The following is a 19,537-nucleotide window of genomic DNA, read 5'->3' as shown; positions in this document are numbered from 1 at the left end:
CTTTGTCCACAATGCCCAACATAATAAAGAAGTTTACAACCCATGGCACTGTAGCTAATCTCCCTGGACTCAGACGGCAGAAAAAAATTGATTAAAGATTGCAGTACAGTATAGTCCGATAGGTGGATAAGCAGCCCCAATCAAGTTCCAAAGAAATTCTAAGTGTCTGTCAGGCTCAGGATGCATCAGTCTCGGCACGAACTATGTATCAACATTTGAATAAAATGAAACACTATTGCGGGAGTCCCAGGAGGGCCCCATTGCTGACACAGAAACATAAATAAAACTAGACTGCAGTTTGCCAAAATGTACATAAGACAAAATTGTTCTGGGAAAGTGTCTTATGAACAGATAAGAATAAGGCAGAGCTTTTTAGTAAAGCACATCATTTTACTGTTTGCCAAAAACAGAATGAGGCCTACAAATAAAAAAACACGGTACCTACAGATGTGGGAGAGGTTCAAAAAATGTTTTGGGGTTTTGCTGCCTCTGGCACTGGGTGCCTTGACTGTGTGCAAAGTATCATGAAATCTAAAATATTACGAAAGGATTAGGGGTCACAATGTAGTGTCCTGTGTCAGGAAGCTGGGATTGCATTCTAGAGTCATGGGTCTTCCAGCAGGACAATGACCCCAAACATACTACAAAAAGCACCCAGTGATGGATGGAAACAAAGTGCTGGAGAGTTCTGAAGTGGCAGCAATGAGTCCAGATCTAAATCCCATTGAACACCTGGGAGAAATCTTAAATGGAACCTGTCAGGTCCAATATGCACCCAGAACCACGAGCAGTTCTGGGTTCATATTGCTAATCCCTGCCTACCTGTCCCTGTATCTAGTAGCATAGATAAAGGGATGTTTAGAAAAAGTATTTCTAAAGATATTTTATCATATGCTAATGAGCGAGGGGCCTAGTCGCAAGGGTGTTGCTTTCCTTGCTAGTCGGCCACATTAGCATGTTAGTACGCCCCTGTAGATATGCTATCATGCTAATGAATACACATCCTCACAAGATGATCTCCCTCACCTCTCCGCTGCTATTGCCGCCCGCCGCTGGATTTCGGCTCAGTGTGCATTACCCCGGAGTTTCGATCATGCGCTCTATGAAGCCAGGTGTATCCATGAAGTCCAGGAGGGTGCCAACAATTTTATCCAGCCCAATTTTGGAGTTTAGTGTGAAGTTATGTTCAATTTGCCTTTTTCTTTCTGTTTTGCTTTGTGTTGTTCCAATACACACAAAGGAAATAAACATGTGTGTAACAAAACAAGTGTAATTGCAATAATTTTTTGGTGTGCCAACACTTTTGGCCATGAGTGTATCCAAGTCATTTAAAAACAATTGTGCTGCAATTTTTGAGCTTCCATACAAATGACTGTAGAAAGGTAGGCCAATTTGTCAAAATAAATGCTGGGACATTATGGGACCTGCATATATCAGAGATTTGTTGCATAACCTGTAAATATGTCATATATGTTCCAGATGAGAATAACCATTTATTAGTACACTGAATATGTGCATTTAGAAGTATCACTATCAATTGCATTCCTTTAAGGCGGCATTACATGCATGAGCGATCGCACCCGCCCCCGTCGTTTGTGCGTCACAGGCAATTAGTTGCCCGTGGCGCACAAAGTCGGTAAACCCCCGTCACACGGACTTACCTCCCTAGCGACGTCGCTGTGGGCGGCGAACATCCTCTTCCTGAAGGAGGAGGGACGTTCGGCGTCACAGCGACGTCACTAAGTGGCCGCTTAATAGAAGTGGAGGGGCGGAGATGAGCGGGACGTAACATCCCGCCCACCTCCTTCCTTCCTCATTGCCGGCGGGACGTAGGTAAGCTGTGTTCGTCGTTCCCAGGGTGTCACACGTAGCGATGTGTGCTGCCTCAGGAACAACGAACAACCGCCGCGCAGGAGGAACGACATTATGAAAATGAACGACGTGTCAACGAGCAACGATAAGGTGAGTATTTTTGCTCGTTAACAGTCGTTCGGACGTGTCACACACTACGACATCTCTAACGATGTTGGATGTGCGTCACGAATTCCATGACCCCGACGACATATCGTTAGGAAGCTATTCATTGGTGGACTCTATTGATTGACTGATTAACAACCCTATTACAAAGGGGGACATAAAGTCACACTAAACCGTGGAAATGCCTGGAGTTATATCGGTCACCTTGATAGGTGCTTACTTATGAGTGACTGATATATTGGCAAATCATAATGTAGAACACATAACAGTGTTCGATCACATCCAATTGAAGTGTGAATGTAAGTTATCCTGAATTTGATTTGGCAACTGGAGTCCATCACTATTGGTAGCCCTATGGTGAGGTCACCATCAGAGGTTTTAAAAGGGGATGTAACCGGTTTTCAGCGTTCTATAGCCTCAGCCCCCCTGATGAAGCCAGTCATGGCGAAACATGTCGGGGAGGCTATTAGCTGTTAGGTAGCTTTTAACCGGCAGTGTAGGTGATAGCCAGCCATATTACGTTAGGAATTATCCAGAGTAGTGTCGGTCCGCAGCCGCACTCATCTAATACGGAATTGGCCTCTCACCTGCCAATTTTAATCTCTGTCCAATTATATAATTTAATAAAGTTTATTTGATTAGGTCTTTAGTTAGGGTACCTCTTGTTGCCCTTCGGGAAAATAGTGTTCGTCGTTCCCGTGGTGTCACACGTAGCGATGTGTTATGCATTGGGAACAAAGAACAACCGCCGCGCAGAAGGAGGAACGACATTATGAAAATGAACGACGTGTCAATGAGCAACGATAAGGTGAGTATTCTTGCTCGTTAACAGTCGTTCGGACTTGTCACATGCTACAACATTTCTAACGATGCTGGATGTGCGTCATGAATTCTGTGACCCCCGACGACATAACGTTAGATATATCGTAGCGTGTAACGCCGCCTTTAGATGTACAGTATTTTGGCCTAATAAATGTTAATGTCTATACAAGCTGAATTCCTTAAGTCCCACAGAATAGGAGTCTTCTATAAGAATTTCCACCCATATACAGTAAATGCTTATGATGAATACAGGACAGTTACAGACTGAACATGTTCTAAGTGCAGCAATTACTTTATAATTATATGTATTGTATAAAAGTTTACAAGCAGCTGGGATTTCTTATGTCCTCAGTTCAGAATTCTTTAATATATTATGCTATTGTTCTGCTCCATATAATTAGCAAAATTTCAACTTTTCAACATGTTACGCAAGTATGTGTGTATATGAGCTATTTCACTACCTGTTATAAGTTCTATTCCATCTGTAAGAGAAGATTATTATGAGGGATCTTTTTAAAGTCACTTTTCCTGGTAGCTATGTTGCAGTTATTTTTTGCCAGATTTATCAAAGTATTTTATGATGTGTTATAAATGTGGCACATCTTAAGCTATATACACTTCTGTCAATAAATGTTTCTCCATTGTTTATATCACCCTCCCCCCCCATTCTCCCATCCTTGGCCTCTTCCTGGTACACTGTGCCCCATTCTGGGCCCCTTTTGTAATGTTGGCGTTCTGGTTTCATACTTACGCTGGCATCCCGATGCATCCTAGTGCCGATGTCCCTGCAGTCTCCTCCCCCCTATCCAACTGGGATACCGTTGCTGTTTTCTTTTGGTTGCTTGCTCAGTTCCCTGCTCTGCTTCACTGCCACTCACGTGTTGTGTGGTTCTCTGCTGTTCCGTACGGCCATCCACATGTGTTCAGTCCCAGGCCCTGAGCTTGTCCTGCTGGGTTCCTAGTTAAAGCCTAAGTTGCACATGCGCTCACCTTCCCCACTTAAATTGGGGCTGTGTGCGCACCTTCAATTGGTGCCCCCGCCCTATGGTTGGGAGGCATCTGGTATAAAAGTTCCTCTTCCTTGATGGGCAGGGCTGAGCAACTGCTTTAGGTTCCCTAAGCTAGCCTTGTGTTAGTCCTGCCATGTTGCTCTGGTCTCTCCGTATTCAGCACCTAACCGGCTTGTAATTAGCTCTGGCCTGCTTATGTCTGCCTTGGACCTGTCCTGTCCATTTGTTCCCCTGGTACTAGTCTGTGTCCTGTTCCTGAATTCCTGCTGTTTCTGTACCTCAAATATTGCTGTGTTATGTTTCTGTATATAAAGTCCTTGTTCGGTTTTAAGCCTGAAATCCAGAGTTCCTGCTGTGTCTGCACCACCCTGTTGCAGTCCAAGCTTGCTGTGCCTGCAACACCCTGTTGTGGTTCAGGCCTGTTGTGCCTGCACCATCCTGTTACGGTCTGTGCTTATTGTCCTGTGCCACCCTGCTGTGGTCTATGCCTGCTGTGCATGATGTCCAGTGCCTGATGACCTTTGCCCGATGTCTGTAGCCTTACCGGTGTCTGATGACCTCTGCCCAATGCCTGGAGCCTTACCTGACTTCTGGTGTCTGATGATGACCTCTGCCTGATGCCTGGAGCCTTGCCTGATAACTTCCTGTGTCTGTCCTGTTCCTGAGTTGGTTGTCCTGTGTTCCTGACTGTCTCCGAGGCCAGGACCAGCCAGTATCCCTGCTCTGCTCTGTATGTGTTCATGTGACCAGCCTGAATTCCTGATCTCTCCTGCCTGAGTTCCTAGTCCGTTCCTGGGTCCTGGGACCAGCCTGATCCTGACCCATTCCTGAACTGTACTGTGTTCCTTTGCCAGTCTTGTCTGACCTTGCCTGTCCCCCTGTTCTGTGGTCACCTAGCCCCAGCTCAGCTGCCACAGTGCCTGGACGCCGACCTTCCCTTGACTAGTTGGGTCCGGGTCCCCACTGTAGTCCAGTGGGTGCACTTCACTCTTGGGATGCACCATTCCTAAGCTCGCCGTCTCATCCCCGGCAGCGAGTGTGACACCTTTTTGGCATAATGTCCCCCATCTTGGACCCAGGAAAACTTAGTGCAGAAGATGAAAGTCCCATCATGCTTACTTCCCTTCCAAAATTGGAAGATGTCCAGCAGTACCATCAGCTCAAAACTGGCAGCATCCAGAGGGACCCAGCTAAACCCATCTACTGTTCAGAGAAGTCTGTCCAGAAGTGGCCTTTATGGAACAATTGCAATCAGAAACCATATCTGAAACATGGAAGAAAAGCAAAGTTATTCAAAAGCAAAGGAACTGGGGTGTAGTAAAATTACATCAGGTGTTCTAGACTGATGAGGCAAAATATTAAAGGTTTAGCTGTAACAGACATCAGTTTGTTCGCTGAAGGACTGGACAGGAGTACAAAAATCTATATTTGCAAATAACAGGGAAGCATTGTTGAGATTCCTTGCAACTTTGGAGCTGAGTTTCAGCAAATAGATTTGGAAACTTAGTCAAGATTAATGGTGTCCTCAATTGTGAGAAACACAGGCAGATACTTATCATGCCATACCACTAGGGAGACATCTGATTGGGGTCGCTGTGTTGCTACAGAATACATTTGGAGCAAGCATACAGCCAATATCATTAAGAGCCACCTTCAGCGTAATGAAGAGCAGAGAGTCCTGGAAGTAATGATATGTCCCTCACAGAGCGCTAATCTCAATATCATCAGGAAAAGGCATAAGGATTTGTGAAAGTCTACATATACAGAAGATCTTTGGTTAGTTTTCCAAGATGTTTAGCACAACCTCCTTACAGAGTTCCTTCAAAACCTGTGTGCATGTGTACCTAGCCGAATTTATGCTTTGACGCTGTTTTGAAGGAAAGCGGGGATCAGACCAATTATTGAGTAGAGATCACTTTTGTTGACTCACTTTGCATTTTCCTAATTGATAATTATTTTTTTATCACTTCTATTTTTGAAAGTATTCTTAATCTGCAGTACTGTATACTGGGTCTAATGCTTAGTAATTTACACTTATTCTCAACATGTTCGAGGATGTGGTCTTGATCAGGATGTAGTCTCTAAAGGGCGTGTCGAATGTCCGTAAAAAAATTGAATCACCTGTGAATTTTGGTACAGTTGTCTAGAGAAAATTCAATAGAAGGTTGCCAACTGTTGGGGTTGTGTCCTTACACAGTTTGACACCATCAAGTAAGTGGTGTTAGTAGCAGACTGTGTAGGAACACAACTTTTTGACTTTTGACAGGAGATGGGGATACTCAGTTGTTAGTTTATTCATAAATATTCAGGAGTAATAACAGAAGAAATGGACAATCCAGTTTTATGAGAAAAGATGGTCCAGAATTGTTATTTCACAGAAAATATAAGTTTTTACTAAAACAGATATATCAAGAGAGATGAACGGTTCTTTATAGGAATACATCTATAGCCTATCACAAAGCACTGCATGATGAATATGTGTCGCCCAGAGAATGGGGTACTCGGTCCCGGGCAGAATATACAATTGGGGATATCACTGTGGTGGCCTTTGCCCAGTCCCGTGCCCTGGGTGCTTTTTATAAAGGGGGTATTTACATGGGAGATAAGAGTTAATGTTCATGTGACTCCACCTGCGGGTTGCGGTTAATAGGATGGAACCGCCGCTGCTTAGTGGAATTCCCTTTGGGCTGATGGTGATGGCAGCTATGGTGGTAGGCCCTCCGCAGGCAGGGCTGAGCCAGGGGATTTGTGAGATGGGAGCTTTTCACTTTATAATGAAGGAGATTACACCGGGGTTGTAATGAACAGTCTCTACTCACTTTAACCTGTGGATGGCTGATTCAGATCCCTGTATTTCCAGTGCCAGTTTAATGACTCGGTTGCTCTGTCCCCAGCACTCTCAGTGTAGTTGAGACCCCAAAACTTTAAACTTTGGGGGTCCCCCAGCTGTGATACAGTGGTCTGTCTGTTCAGCTGGCAGTGTGGACCCTGTGGGGAGGTATGTGCCCGAACCCCGATCCTCGCTTTACTGCTGATGCCCCCGAATCTATAGGTCAGTGAGGCCTGTGGATGACCCTCACTGTGCAGGATTTGCCAGGCTGTGTGAAACTCTCACCTGACCTAGGGCCCTATGCCCCGTGCGTGCCCAGGTTCCAGTGGTGCTTCCTCGAACCGTCCCTGGGGTGACTCTGGCCCAGAGGTCCTTAGGTGCCCCGATGCTGGCAACCTGACTCTGATGCCCCCTGGGTCACCGTTACACAGACCCAGCTAGAGGCACGTCTGCTCTCTTCACTACATTCTTGCAGACTGCTCCCAATCCACACCCACCAGGCTGTCCAGTTCCCTGGTCAGGCTCTGCCCACTGAGTGGCCCTCCCCTTATTTGACTAGCAGTGCCCCCTAGTGTGGTGTGGGAACTAGTATTTTAGGTGTGTGTAGGTGTTACTGGCACTGGTGTTCCAGGTCCCAGAGGGTAGGCCCTACATCCTTGTAGGGATGCAGTACCTAGTAGTGCCCTGAGTGGCTCAGGGGCAGTACAAATAAATGTGTTATCCTGATACTGTGTTATGCAAATGACGTATACACATAGAATATAACGTAAAATATGGTCTAACTGAAAACTACTACACCTGACCTGCCCAGTTCTTGGACAGATTAGATGTCTCAGCTGTGCAGTCCCTAAAGGCACCTGCGTAGACTGAAACAACTGTAATTAAATGACTCAGATGATCACTCAGACCTTTGCTTCCTAAGCGGTCATCGAGGGTTTCACATACTCCCTAAAAAATCAGGGGTAAGTTGCAGAGTAAAAATAAGGTAAACCAAAAGTAATAAGCTGCCAGGAGAAACACTAGGCAGACAGGCTGTAGTTCCAAGCCTGATCCACTTCAGAAATGTCACCAGCTGGATATGGTAGCCCAGGGAAGCTTTAAATAGTTACACTCGCCGAGTGATAGGGCAGATTGAATCACAGCATTGGAAACACTTGTTGGCAGAAAGGCAATGAACACACAAGCAAAGTGTTCAGAACCAGGAGGCAACCAAACCTGACTGTGGCTCAGTGGAGAGGGAAACAGACTAGAGCATTTGAGACTGCCAGATCAAATCCAAGGCATGACATACTGTATCTGTAAGATCAACAGCAAGCAACTCTGTTATCTAAAGGTACCATCACACTAAGCGACGCTCCAGTGATCCCACCAGCAACCTGACCTGGCAGGGATCGCTGGAGCGTCGCTACACGGGTTGCTGGTGAGCTGTCAAACAGGCAGATCTCACCAGCAACCAGTGTCCAGCCCCCAGCCAGCAGCGACGCGTGGAAGCGATGCTGCGCTTGGTAACTAATGTAAATATTGGGTAACCAACCCGATATTTACCTTGGTTACCAGTGCACACCGCTTAGTGCTGGCTCCCTGCACTCCTAGCCAGAGTACACATCGGGTTAATTACCCGATGTGTAGTCTGGCTATGTGTGCAGGGAGCACTGACAGCGTGAGAGCGGCGGACGCTGGTAACGAAGGTAAATATCGGGTAATCAAGGAAAGGGCTTTTTGGTTACCCGATGTTTACCGTGGTTACCAGCGTCCGCAGAAGCCGGCTTCCTGCTCCCTGCACATTCAGTTGTTGCTCTCTCGCTGTCACACACAGCGATGTGTGCTTCACAGCGGGAGAGCAACAACTAAAAAATGGTCCAGGACATTCAGCAACAACCGGTGACCTCACAGCAGGGGCCAGGGTGTTGCTGGATGTCACACACAGCAACATCACTAGCAACATCGCTGCTACGTCACAAAAGTCGTGCCTCAGCAGTGATGTTGCTAGCGATGTTGCTTAGTGAGACGTGGCCTTAAGTGGATAGACAAAAGAACCTGGCTAAAATTGAGAGTACCTGGTTCTGTATAAAAGTGGTGTGCTTGAGTCCATGTATATAGCATTAATATCTAATATGTGTTTGTTTGTTTTTTTTATCTAGCACTTGAAATTGCCTACTGCGATTTGCAGAGCCAGAGAAACAATTCATTGCATCATACGGAAGAAATCAGTGACAATCGTCTCATCATTCGAAGAGGACAGCCATTTTTAATTGCTTTACAATTCAAAGCAAGAGATTTTCAGGAGGGAACAGATAATATTGTCTTCTCAGTGGAAACTGGCAAGTGACTGAAACATTTTATGTAGGAAGTTATCAATGATCTACAAAATAAATATTACTATGAAAACAAAGCTACCACATGACTAATAGAGGCTTATTATGGCACCTTTGAACTTTAATGAGGATTGTTCCTTTGTTCTTCCCTAACACGTATTATCCACCTGCTTTGTATTAACAGGACCATGGCCCGATGCAGCTTCTGGGACTAAAGCTGAATTCCCATTAGGAAAGGCTTTAATAAGGAAGGCATGGAGTGCAGCAGTAGAAAGCAAAGCACCCAATTCCCTGTTGGTGGTCATCATGCCCTCATCAAATGCTATAATAGGGCAATATACTCTCAAGGTTCATATCAGCAAAGGAAGCAAAGCCACCACCTATAAGCTAGGAACATTTGTGGTACTATTCAATCCATGGTGTGCAGGTATGGTAAATATGGTAATACGGTTATAAGAAAAAATCTAAACATTTTTCAGAAAATAAGCCCTTCTTTTCATAGGCCTTATGCTAAATGGGCCATATTTAGTAAAATGGCAATACTTGGCTCAGCCCACAGGCAAGAGTCTACAGTTAGATATTATGGTTTTTAAGGAAATTACCTAAACTGGGGTAATGATGGGGTGGAAAGGCTCCAATGAATGTGATTAGCATTGTTTCATCTTCTTGACCAAAAGTTGTGATATACAGTACATTACATGTCTGTTAACATTATTCCTGAACTTGACAGATGATGATGTGTTTCTGAATAATCAACCCAAGCGACAAGAGTATGTTATGAATGACTATGGATTTGTGTATCAAGGAAACCAAAACTGGATTTCTCCCTGCCCATGGAACTTTGGACAGGTAATTACATTTAATTGCTATTTTTTTTAATTGTTTACTTAAAGTATGTAGACCATCGTTGATTTCGGAAATTTATAAGTAGTTGAAGCAGTGACTACATTGTTGGAAGATAGCGGTAGGTGTCAAGGAAACATACAAGGTCTTAATTGAGAAGCAAATGGTGTCACACAATTTATAATTGAAGAAAAAAAATCATCTGGTATTTGGGTTATAGAATCACTTGAGTTAAATATATTGTAAAAATACCTGCCCCCTCCTAATAGTGTTTTTTTCCATTTTGCGTTGCATCACTTCATTGAAAAGATATTCACATTTCCTTATTCTGGAGACCATTATTTAAAATCTCTGACTTGCCATCTGGATGGGCATTTCTTCAGAGTCTTCTCTAGGGGTGTGTGGTTTCACAAGGCAACAGCTTTTATTGAGCCTACCAACGTCATTACCATAAGCACTCTTAAAAAGGTTTTAACTTTTGGGTAGTTAATATATACGGACTAGAGCTGAGCGAATATACTCAACACTATTTGTTAATCGCATAAATATTAAGATATTCACAATATCCTTACTCGATGAGAATTTAGATGACCGCCTCGTGAATTTCAAGTCCTCTCCCTACCTTTGGATCCTGATTTTCAGCCAATAAAAATGCTGGGATTGCTTGCCAATTATAGTAATGCTGTAGCGAACTTTGCTACTGGCATTATTGTGATTGGGAGGCACAGTGAAAAAAAATGGCGTTCGGTCATTAAAGCAGGAGAATTATACTTACTGAATTTCCCCACTGCTGCTACACTGCTTTCGAGTCCGATCATAAAACTTCATGAATATGCACTGCTTCCCTCGCTCTCCCTCTGTAACAGTGTCTGTGATTGGTTGCAGTCTTGCTTCCCCTGCTCACCCTCTGTGCCGGTATTTGGATGCCCTCACACTAGCTGTCTGGGTATAAAAAAGTTGAGTGTAAAAATAAATAAATAATTGGAAAAAATGACATAGGGTCCCCATATTTTAATACCCAACACAAATAAAACAGACGGTTACATGCTTCAGCCCCCTGCTGTGTGCGTTATCTTGGCTGTGTGTCAAAATACGAGGGACCTCATGCCTTTTTTTTATTATTTAAATAAATATTTTAAAAAACATCATGAGGCTCCCTCAATTTTGATACCCAGGCAAGATAAAGCGGACAGCTGCGGTCTGGTATTCTCAGGCTGGGGAGGCCCATGGTTATTGGGCCCTTACCAGCCTAAAAATAGCAGCCTGCAGCCCCTCAATATTGTCGCATCTATTAGATGCGCCAATTCCAGCGCTTTTCCTGGCTCATTCCAATTGCCCTGGAGCGGTGGCAATCGGGGTAATATAAGGTATTAATGACAGCTGTTAATTGTCAAAAAAATCACAGCTGTCATCAAGCCTAGGGTTAGTAATGGGGAGGGGTCTATGAGAACCCTGTAAGTCAAAAGAAATAAACACAAAACACACAGAAAAATCCTTTATTTAAAAAAACCCTGTCTTTCTCTAGTTTATTAACCCTCCAAAAAACCCTGCAGGTCCAAACTAATCCACAGACATGATGTCCTACGACAATTCTGTCTCTGCTACATCTGAGTTCACAGTGCACATTCACTTTAGCAAACGAGACCGAGCACTGCGACATTAGGGACACACTGACTGAGCCTCAGTTGTGAGAGTGGTGCCTTAATGAAGTTCACCTGATGTCACAGCTGAGGTTCCCACAGTACTCCAGCTGTGACTTCAGGTGAACTGACCTGAGATCAACTACTCATTGAACTCAGTGACCTCACCTTAGGTGAAATCATTGAAGTCAATGCCGGATTTCCGGATTAGGCGATGTGCACACGTTCAGTATTTGGTTGCAGAAATGCATTTCTGCACCAAATCTGCATCAACAGATGGCTAATGTGAGGGCAACCAGTCACAGACACCTGCACAGGGGGTGGGCAGGGGAAGCAAGACTGCAACCAATCACAGACACTGTCACAGAGGGGCTTGTCCCAGGACAACAATTGCAACATATATATATATATATATATATATATATATATGTATATATATATATATATATATATATATATATATAGTATACTGTATATGTGTGTGTATATATATATATATATATATATATATATATACTGTATATATACATGCTCCTGAAAATTAATTAGAGGAATTAGAAACAATGGTTGTAAGCAGCCGAGCCAAACGAGTAGGATAGTGGAGCGGGAGGTACTCTGTACTACACTTCTGAGTGCAGGGCACAGTGGGGTGAGTTTGGATGAAACGGTCTACTCCCCTACGGCATCTTACCAACCACACCATGCTGTATTTTCCTTTACAGTGCTCTGACTTGGGCACTAACTGTGAGTGTAGGAAAAGCCACTGTCCGCTAAACTGGTTAAAAGGGGTGCAGCATTGTTCTCCCTCAATCCGCACCCCCCTCGACTGGTGAATGAAGTTTACAGCGATCTCTGCAGTATAAACGACTAGGTGTCAAGTTCACCTCTATTGGCCTACATACTTAAATACCTTAACCTGTCATGTGGTCATCCAACCACATATTGTGGCAGTATTTAAAACAACACAGGGCACACTAAGGCATATACGCTATATCAGAAGAGGGAATACACCCCACACATTTTTGAAAAATTTTTGTTACATCTTTTCATGGGACAACACTGAAGATGTGACATTTTGATACAATGTAAAGTAGTCAGTGTGCAGCTTGTATGACAGTGTAAATTTGGTATGCCCTCTAATAACTCAACACACAACATTAATGTCTTAAGCGCTGGCAACAAAAGTGAGTACACCTCTAAGTGAAAATGGACAAATTGCGCCCAGTGTCAATATTTTGTGTGGTCACCATTATTTTCAACCACTGCCTTAACTCTCTTGGGCATGAAGTTCACTAGAGCTTCACAGGAGCCACTGTAATCTTTTTCCATTTCTACATGATGACATCATGGAGCTGGTGTATGCTAGAGACCTTGCGCTCCTCCATCTTCCCTTTGAAGATGCTGCACAGATACTCATTAGGGTTTAGGTCAGGAGACATGTTTGGCCAGTCCAGCACCTTTACCCTCAGTTTCTTTAGCAAGGCAGTGGTCATCCAGTATGTGCGTTTGGGGTCATTATCGTGTTGGAATACAAAGATCATGCTCTGTTTCAGTATGTCACAGTATATTTTGGCATTCATAGTTTCCTCGAACTGTAGCTCCCCACAGCTGGCATCACTCATGCAGCCCAAACCTTGACACTCCGTCCACCATGCTTGACTGTAGGCAAGACACACTTGTCTTTGTACTCACCACCTGGTTACTGCCACACATGCTTGACACCATCTGAACCAAATAAGTTTATTTGGTCTTATCAGACCACAGGACATTTTCCTAATCCATGTCCTTAGTCTGCTTGTTTTCAGCAAACCGTTTGCCGGCTTTCTTGTGCATCATCTTTTGATGAGGTTTTCGTCTGGGATGACAGATATGCAGACCAATATGATGCAGTGTGCGGTGTATGGACTGAGCACAGACCGGCTGACCCATCCCCAGTCCTTTAACCTCTGCAGCAATGCTGACAGCACTCATACGTGTATTTTGAAAAGCTAACCTCTGGATATGACGCTGAGCTTGTGCTCTGAACTTCTTTGGTCGACCATGGAGAGGCCTGTTCTGAATGGAATTTGCCTTGTTTAAGCGCCCTTTGGTCTTGGCCACCATGCTGCAGCTTAGGCTAAGGACACACATCCGGCTTTTCTCGTGTTTGTCGGATCCGGCGTGCTCCCGTACACTGTGTACAGTACAGTGGCTGAGCGACAAGCTTCGGTCACATGCTGTCATGTGATCGGGGTATGTGACCAGGAAGTTGCAGCGCAGCCACTGTACTGTATACACTGTACGGGAGCGCGCCGGATGCGACAAACGGGAGAAAAGCCGGATGTGTGCCCTTAGCCTTAGTTTCAGGGCGCTGGTAATCTTCTTATAGCCTAGGCCATTTTTATGTAGCACAACAATTCTTTATTTCAGATCCTCAGAATTCTTTACCATGACGTGCCATGTTGAACTTCCAATGACCACTATGAGAGACTGTGTGAGCGATAACACCAAATTTACCAAATCTGCTCCCCATTCACACCTGAGACCTTGTAACACCAATGAGTCACATGACACAGGGAGGGAAAAGGGCTAATTGGGCATAATTTGTTCATTTTCACTTAGGGGTGTAGTCACGTTTGTTGCCTGTGGTTTACACATTAATGGCTGTGAGTTATTTAGAGGGCACCAAATTCACACTGTTATACAAGTTGTACACTGACTATGGTACATTCTATCAAAGTGTCATATCCTCAGTGTTGTCCCATGAAAAGATATACCGTAATGAAATATTTACAAAAATATAAGGGTTGTTCTCACTTTTGTGATCTATTGTATATATAGGCGTAGTTGCGATAATTTTGACATGGATAAGATGTATGCATAAATGCTTTGAAGAACACTTTAAATAGTTTTGTCAGATGAAGGCTCCTTATATTTGATAAGTCATATAAGAGAGGTCCATTACGGTAACCCAGAGGTCCTTCACTTTGCGTCATTGAATAGATGCCAAAATTATAGAAAACAGATATCGTCAGAAATGGTTCCTGAGAGCAAATGCCATGTGGCTGTTAGGTCTCAGTGATAGGAATGATATGGGCTGTTTTATACAGAGGATAAAAGTTCTGTACAGTTTAGTTGGATATGGTTGTTTTAGTACTGATGTCCATATAGGCTGCTTATGTGATGACCTAAGTAGACTACAGAAAGCGTGTATATACATAAAATGGATGTTACCTCGTGGACTGCCTCGCTGTATCGTTATTTTTAAAGTGAAGACTTTTAGTTGTCCATGCTGTGTTAGTTTTGCTTCGGGAAACCTTCTGCAATATGCGGACCCCAATTAGCAACACTGAGCAGAGAACATGTTATATAATTTCATATAATAATAATATAATAATATTTATTCACTTATATAGCGCCATTAATTCCACAGCGCTTTACATACATTGGAAACACTGTCCCCATTGGGGCTCACAATCTAAATTCCCTATCAGTATGTCTTTAGATTGTGGGAGGAAACCGGAGAACCCGGAGGAAACCCATGCAAACACGAGGAGAACATACAAAAGGAGATGTTTTCCTTGGTGGAATGAGCCTAGCGCTGCAAGACTGCAGTTCTTACCACTGAGCCACTGTGCCACCCATATCACATCACCTAGATACCATTCATGAATTGATGAAATATTAATTAATACCGCATTGACTACTAATTGCAGTTTGAAGATGACATCATGGATATCAGCCTAAGACTTCTCGACAAGAATCTGAATTATTTACAAGATGCATTTAAGGATTTATCTTACAGAAGTGACCCTGTGTATGTAAGCAGAGTGGTGTGTGCCATGGTACGTACTTCCATACAGGTTTCTTCAAAAGTAATTTTTTAATAAAATATATTACAATTATTTACTATTAGTGATGAGCGAACCTGTGGATATTCAGGTTCGCCGAACCAGCATGGACTAAAAATAAAAATCTGGTTTGGCAGCCGGACGTGACTCAGGACCCTGTATAAATCTAAGGGACCCAAACTTATGTGTTATAAAATCTGTTCGTAAGAGCTAAGGGGGTAGCAAAAGGAAGAAAATAAGGAATAAAGCAGGACAGTTAGGCTATGTGCGCACGTTGCGTTTTTACCCGCGTTTCTGCAGCGTTTTTAGCGGCAGCGTTTTTGCGCTAAAACGCATGCATTTTTGTTTTCCAGCAAAGTCTATGGGAAAAGATGAAATCCTGTCTGCACTTTGCTTTTTTTTCTGCAGCGTTTAATTTGCATATTTTGGGTCAAAAACCATGCTGAAAAAGAAGCAGCATGTCAGTTGTTTTTGCCATTTCTGCAGCTTTTCCTTAACATTGCAGTCAATGAGAAATGGCAAAATGCAACCAAAATCAACTTTCCTGCGTTTTTCATGCTTTTTACCTGCTTTTCCACTGCGTTTTTGGCTTCAAAAACGCATGCTTTTCGGGCATAAAATTAAAGGGTTATAATGTTCCTTTACACACACACAATAACCGAACATTTAAATGCTAAAAAATAATAAACTTTACCTATTTTTCTGTTAAAATGTGCATAACCACTATTATTTCATTAAAATTGATAATTTTCCATATAGTTTTATTAAAAGTTAATTTTATCCTTTTTTTCTCTTTTTTCATTCTTTTTGACTATTCCAACTTTATTTCTCAGTGTTTTGATCTACAAAACGCATCTGCAGAAACGCAGGTGAAAATGCAGGTAAAAAGCGCTGAAAACGCACTAAATACGCAGGCGTTTTTAGCGCTAAAAATGGTCAAAAGCCATTTGGTCAAAAACCAAGGGAAGGAAAACGTGCAGAATAAACTGCAGGTACTCCGACGCAACGTGCGCACATAGCCTTACAGTCACCGCGGGGAATGTCAGGAAGTATAAGGGTATGTGCGCACGTTGCGTCGGAGTACCTGCAGTTTATTCTGCACTTTTTCCTTCCCTTGGTTTTTGACCAAATGGCTTTTGACCATTTTTTAGCGCTAAAAACGCATGCGTATTTACCGCGTTTTTAGTGCGTTTTCAGCGCTTTTTACCTGCGTTTTCACCTGCGTTTCTGCAGATGCGTTTTGTAGATCAAAACACTGAGAAATAAAGTTGGAATAGTCAAAAAGAATGAAAAAAGAGAAAAAAAGGATAAAATTAACTTTTAATAAAACTATATGGAAAATTATCAATTTTAATGAAATAATAGTGGTTATGCACATTTTAACAGAAAAATAGGTAAAGTTTATTATTTTTTAGCATTTAAATTTTCGGTTATTGTGTGTGTGTGTAAAGGAACATTATAACCCTTTAATTTTATGCCCGAAAAGCATGCGTTTTTGAAGCCAAAAACGCAGTGGAAAAGCAGGTAAAAAGCATGAAAAACGCAGGAAAGTTGATTTTGGTTGCATTTTGCCATTTCTCATTGACTGCAATGTTAAGGAAACGCTGCAGAAATGGCAAAAACAACTGACATGCTGCTTCTTTTTCAGCATGGTTTTTGACCCAAAATATGCAAATTAAACGCTGCAGAAAAAAAAGCAAAGTGCAGACAGGATTTCATCTTTTCCCATAGACTTTGCTGGAAAACAAAAACGCATGCGTTTTAGCGCAAAAACGCTGCCGCTAAAAGCGCTGCAGAAACGCGGGTAAAAACGCAATGTGCGCACATAGCCTAACACTGCTTCCGGGTCCGATCATTAGCTTTCATGCATTTTCATTGCTTCCCTTGCCTACTGTCAGCCCCAACGCCTATGATTGGTTGCAGTTAGACCGCGCCCCCAACCCTCTTTGACAGCGCCTGTGATTGGTTGAAATCACACATGCTGTCTACATCCCTATAGTGGTATAAAAACAAATAAATTTAAAAAAAAGGCATAGGGTCCCCCATATTGTGATACCAAGTGCTGATAAAGTAGATGGCTACAGGCTGCAGCCCAATGCGTTATTCCATCATTAAGATAAGTGTTAAAAACTCTCCTATCAGAACAGATGAATTATAAGATAACTCATTCTGCAACCAGCAATAGAACACAGAGGCTCTAGAAGGCAAAACTTTTAAGGAAATTGCAAAAATTATGTTGACAAAAATACATTAGTTTAAATTAAAAAAGGCCCCCAGAGGTGTCGAAATCCTTTAAAGGGAACCTGTCAGCAGAAATTTTGCACTAAACCTAAAAGATTCCCCTTCTGCAGCTCCTGGGCTGCATTCTAGCAAGGTTCCTATTGTTATTGTGCCCCCTTTTAGACCAAAATAAATACTTTATAAAGTGGTACCTTTTCCTATGCAAATCTTGTTAATCGTACACAGGGGCGGGCTGCCTGGTGTCCGTTATTCTGCCTCCTGCTGCTTTACGCCGTCCCCCATCGCTAAATTTCATACTTCAGGATGCTGCCCAGTGCGCCCGAGGTCTCGCGCATGCCCTGTACCACTCTAGCGGGACTGCACAGTGTGACCGCTGGTGACGTGTTGCGCAGGCGTGAGATTATGGGCGGCACTGTGATTTTCATCAGCAAGTACCCGCCCATAATCTCGTGCCCGCGCTTTCCCCTATGCCTCCACCATTCTGCGCAAGCGCTGGCCAGATGAATCCACGTCACCTCTTACCAAGATGGGAAATAGGTGACGTGGGTCATCTGGCCAGCACTTGCGCAGAACGGTGGAGGCAGAGGGGAAAGCGCGGGTACGAGATTATGGGCGGGTACTTGCTGATGAAAATCACAGCACCGCCCATAATCTCATGCCTGCGCAACACATCACCAGCGGTCACACTGTGCATAGTGCACAGTCCCGCTAGAGTGGTACGGTGCATGCGCGAGACCTCGGGCGCACTGGGCGGCATCCTGAAGTATGAAATTGAGCGATGGGGGACGGCGTAAAGCAGCAGGAGGCAGAATAATGGACACCAGGCAGCCCGCCCCCGTGTACGATTAACAAGATTTGCATAGGAAAAGGTACCACTTTATAAAGTCTTTATTTTGGTCAGAAAGGGGGCACAATAACAATAGGAACCTTGCTAGAATGCAGCCCAGGAGCTGCAGAAGGGGAATCTTTTAGGTTTAGGGCAAAATTTCTGCTGACAAGTTCCCTTTAAAAAATAAATCTTAGTACCAAGCTATAGTGTCTGATTTTAACTTCAAATGGAGTTGTATTCTTCTGGACCTTTGGGGATGGGTAGTATTAGGATTTAAAGGGGTCTTTGCTTATGTTTTATCTATAGGTCTAAGAACTTACAGGCAGGTATTTGATAAGCACCTGCCTCTTCTTCTCAGCGCAGATTTCTGCCGGCTCCTGCCTGTGATTCACTTCGACAGAGCAGCTTCTCCTTTTCATCTCTAATCTGTTGATGGGGCATCTCTGCCAATATCTTCCTGATAGACAGCTGACGAGTCACTGCCTGTAGAAAGCCATTTTTCAATCAATATGACGTCAGTAGTGATACATTGTCAGCAGAGCAGAACAGGAAGAGCTGTTGTGTTGACATGAGGACAAATGAACAGCAGAATCACAGGGAAAAGAGGTTCGTGACTACTCGGAGCCAGAAGAGATCGGCACTGAGCAGAGAAGGCACCTAGTTATCAATTACCTACCTTTAAAGGGAACCTGTCATCATAAATTTAGCTATAAACCTAAAAGTTTCCCCCTCTGCAGCTCGTGGGCTGCATTCTAGCAAGGTTCCTGTACTTTTTGTGGCCACTTTTAAACCAAATTAAATACTTTATAAACTTGTACCTTTTGCTATGTAAATTTTGTAAATCGTCCATGGGGGCGGGCTCTCTGCTGACCGTTGCTGTTCCTCCAGCACATTGACGCCGTCCCCCCACGCTCCATTTCATCCATCAGGACGCCGCCCACTGCGCCCGAGGTGCCGCCCACGCCAGGATCGCTGGTGACGTGTGTCACAAGCATGAGATTATGGGCGGCGCTGTGATTGCATCGCAAGTGGCCGCCCATAATCTTGTGGACGCGCTTTCCCCCACTGCCTCCAGCGTTCTGCGCAAGCGCTCGCCAGCCAAATGACCCGACATCACCTCCTTCCCATCTTACCCTCCAGCAGGGCAAGATGGGAAAGAGGTGACGTCGGGTCATCTGGCCAGCAAGCGCTTGCGCAGAA

The 19,537-nt window shown here is 43.7% G+C and overlaps 1 protein-coding gene across 1 annotated transcript in view; it reads left to right on the top strand.

Annotated features, from left to right (window-relative positions):
• Positions 1–19,537, top strand: part of LOC142311397 (protein-glutamine gamma-glutamyltransferase 5-like) — a 58,988-nt gene that overhangs the window by 4,131 nt on the left and 35,320 nt on the right. Inside the window, exons 2-5 of the mRNA XM_075349780.1 lie at positions 8,781–8,960; positions 9,139–9,381; positions 9,685–9,803; positions 15,133–15,261. Of these exons, the coding sequence (XP_075205895.1) occupies positions 8,781–8,960; positions 9,139–9,381; positions 9,685–9,803; positions 15,133–15,261 (671 nt within the window). The remainder of the gene's footprint in view (positions 1–8,780; positions 8,961–9,138; positions 9,382–9,684; positions 9,804–15,132; positions 15,262–19,537) is intronic.

This window comes from Anomaloglossus baeobatrachus, chromosome 5, assembly GCF_048569485.1.
Source record: "Anomaloglossus baeobatrachus isolate aAnoBae1 chromosome 5, aAnoBae1.hap1, whole genome shotgun sequence".
Classification (NCBI taxonomy): Eukaryota; Metazoa; Chordata; class Amphibia; order Anura; family Aromobatidae; genus Anomaloglossus; species Anomaloglossus baeobatrachus.
This window is presented reverse-complemented; position numbering and strand designations above follow the sequence as displayed.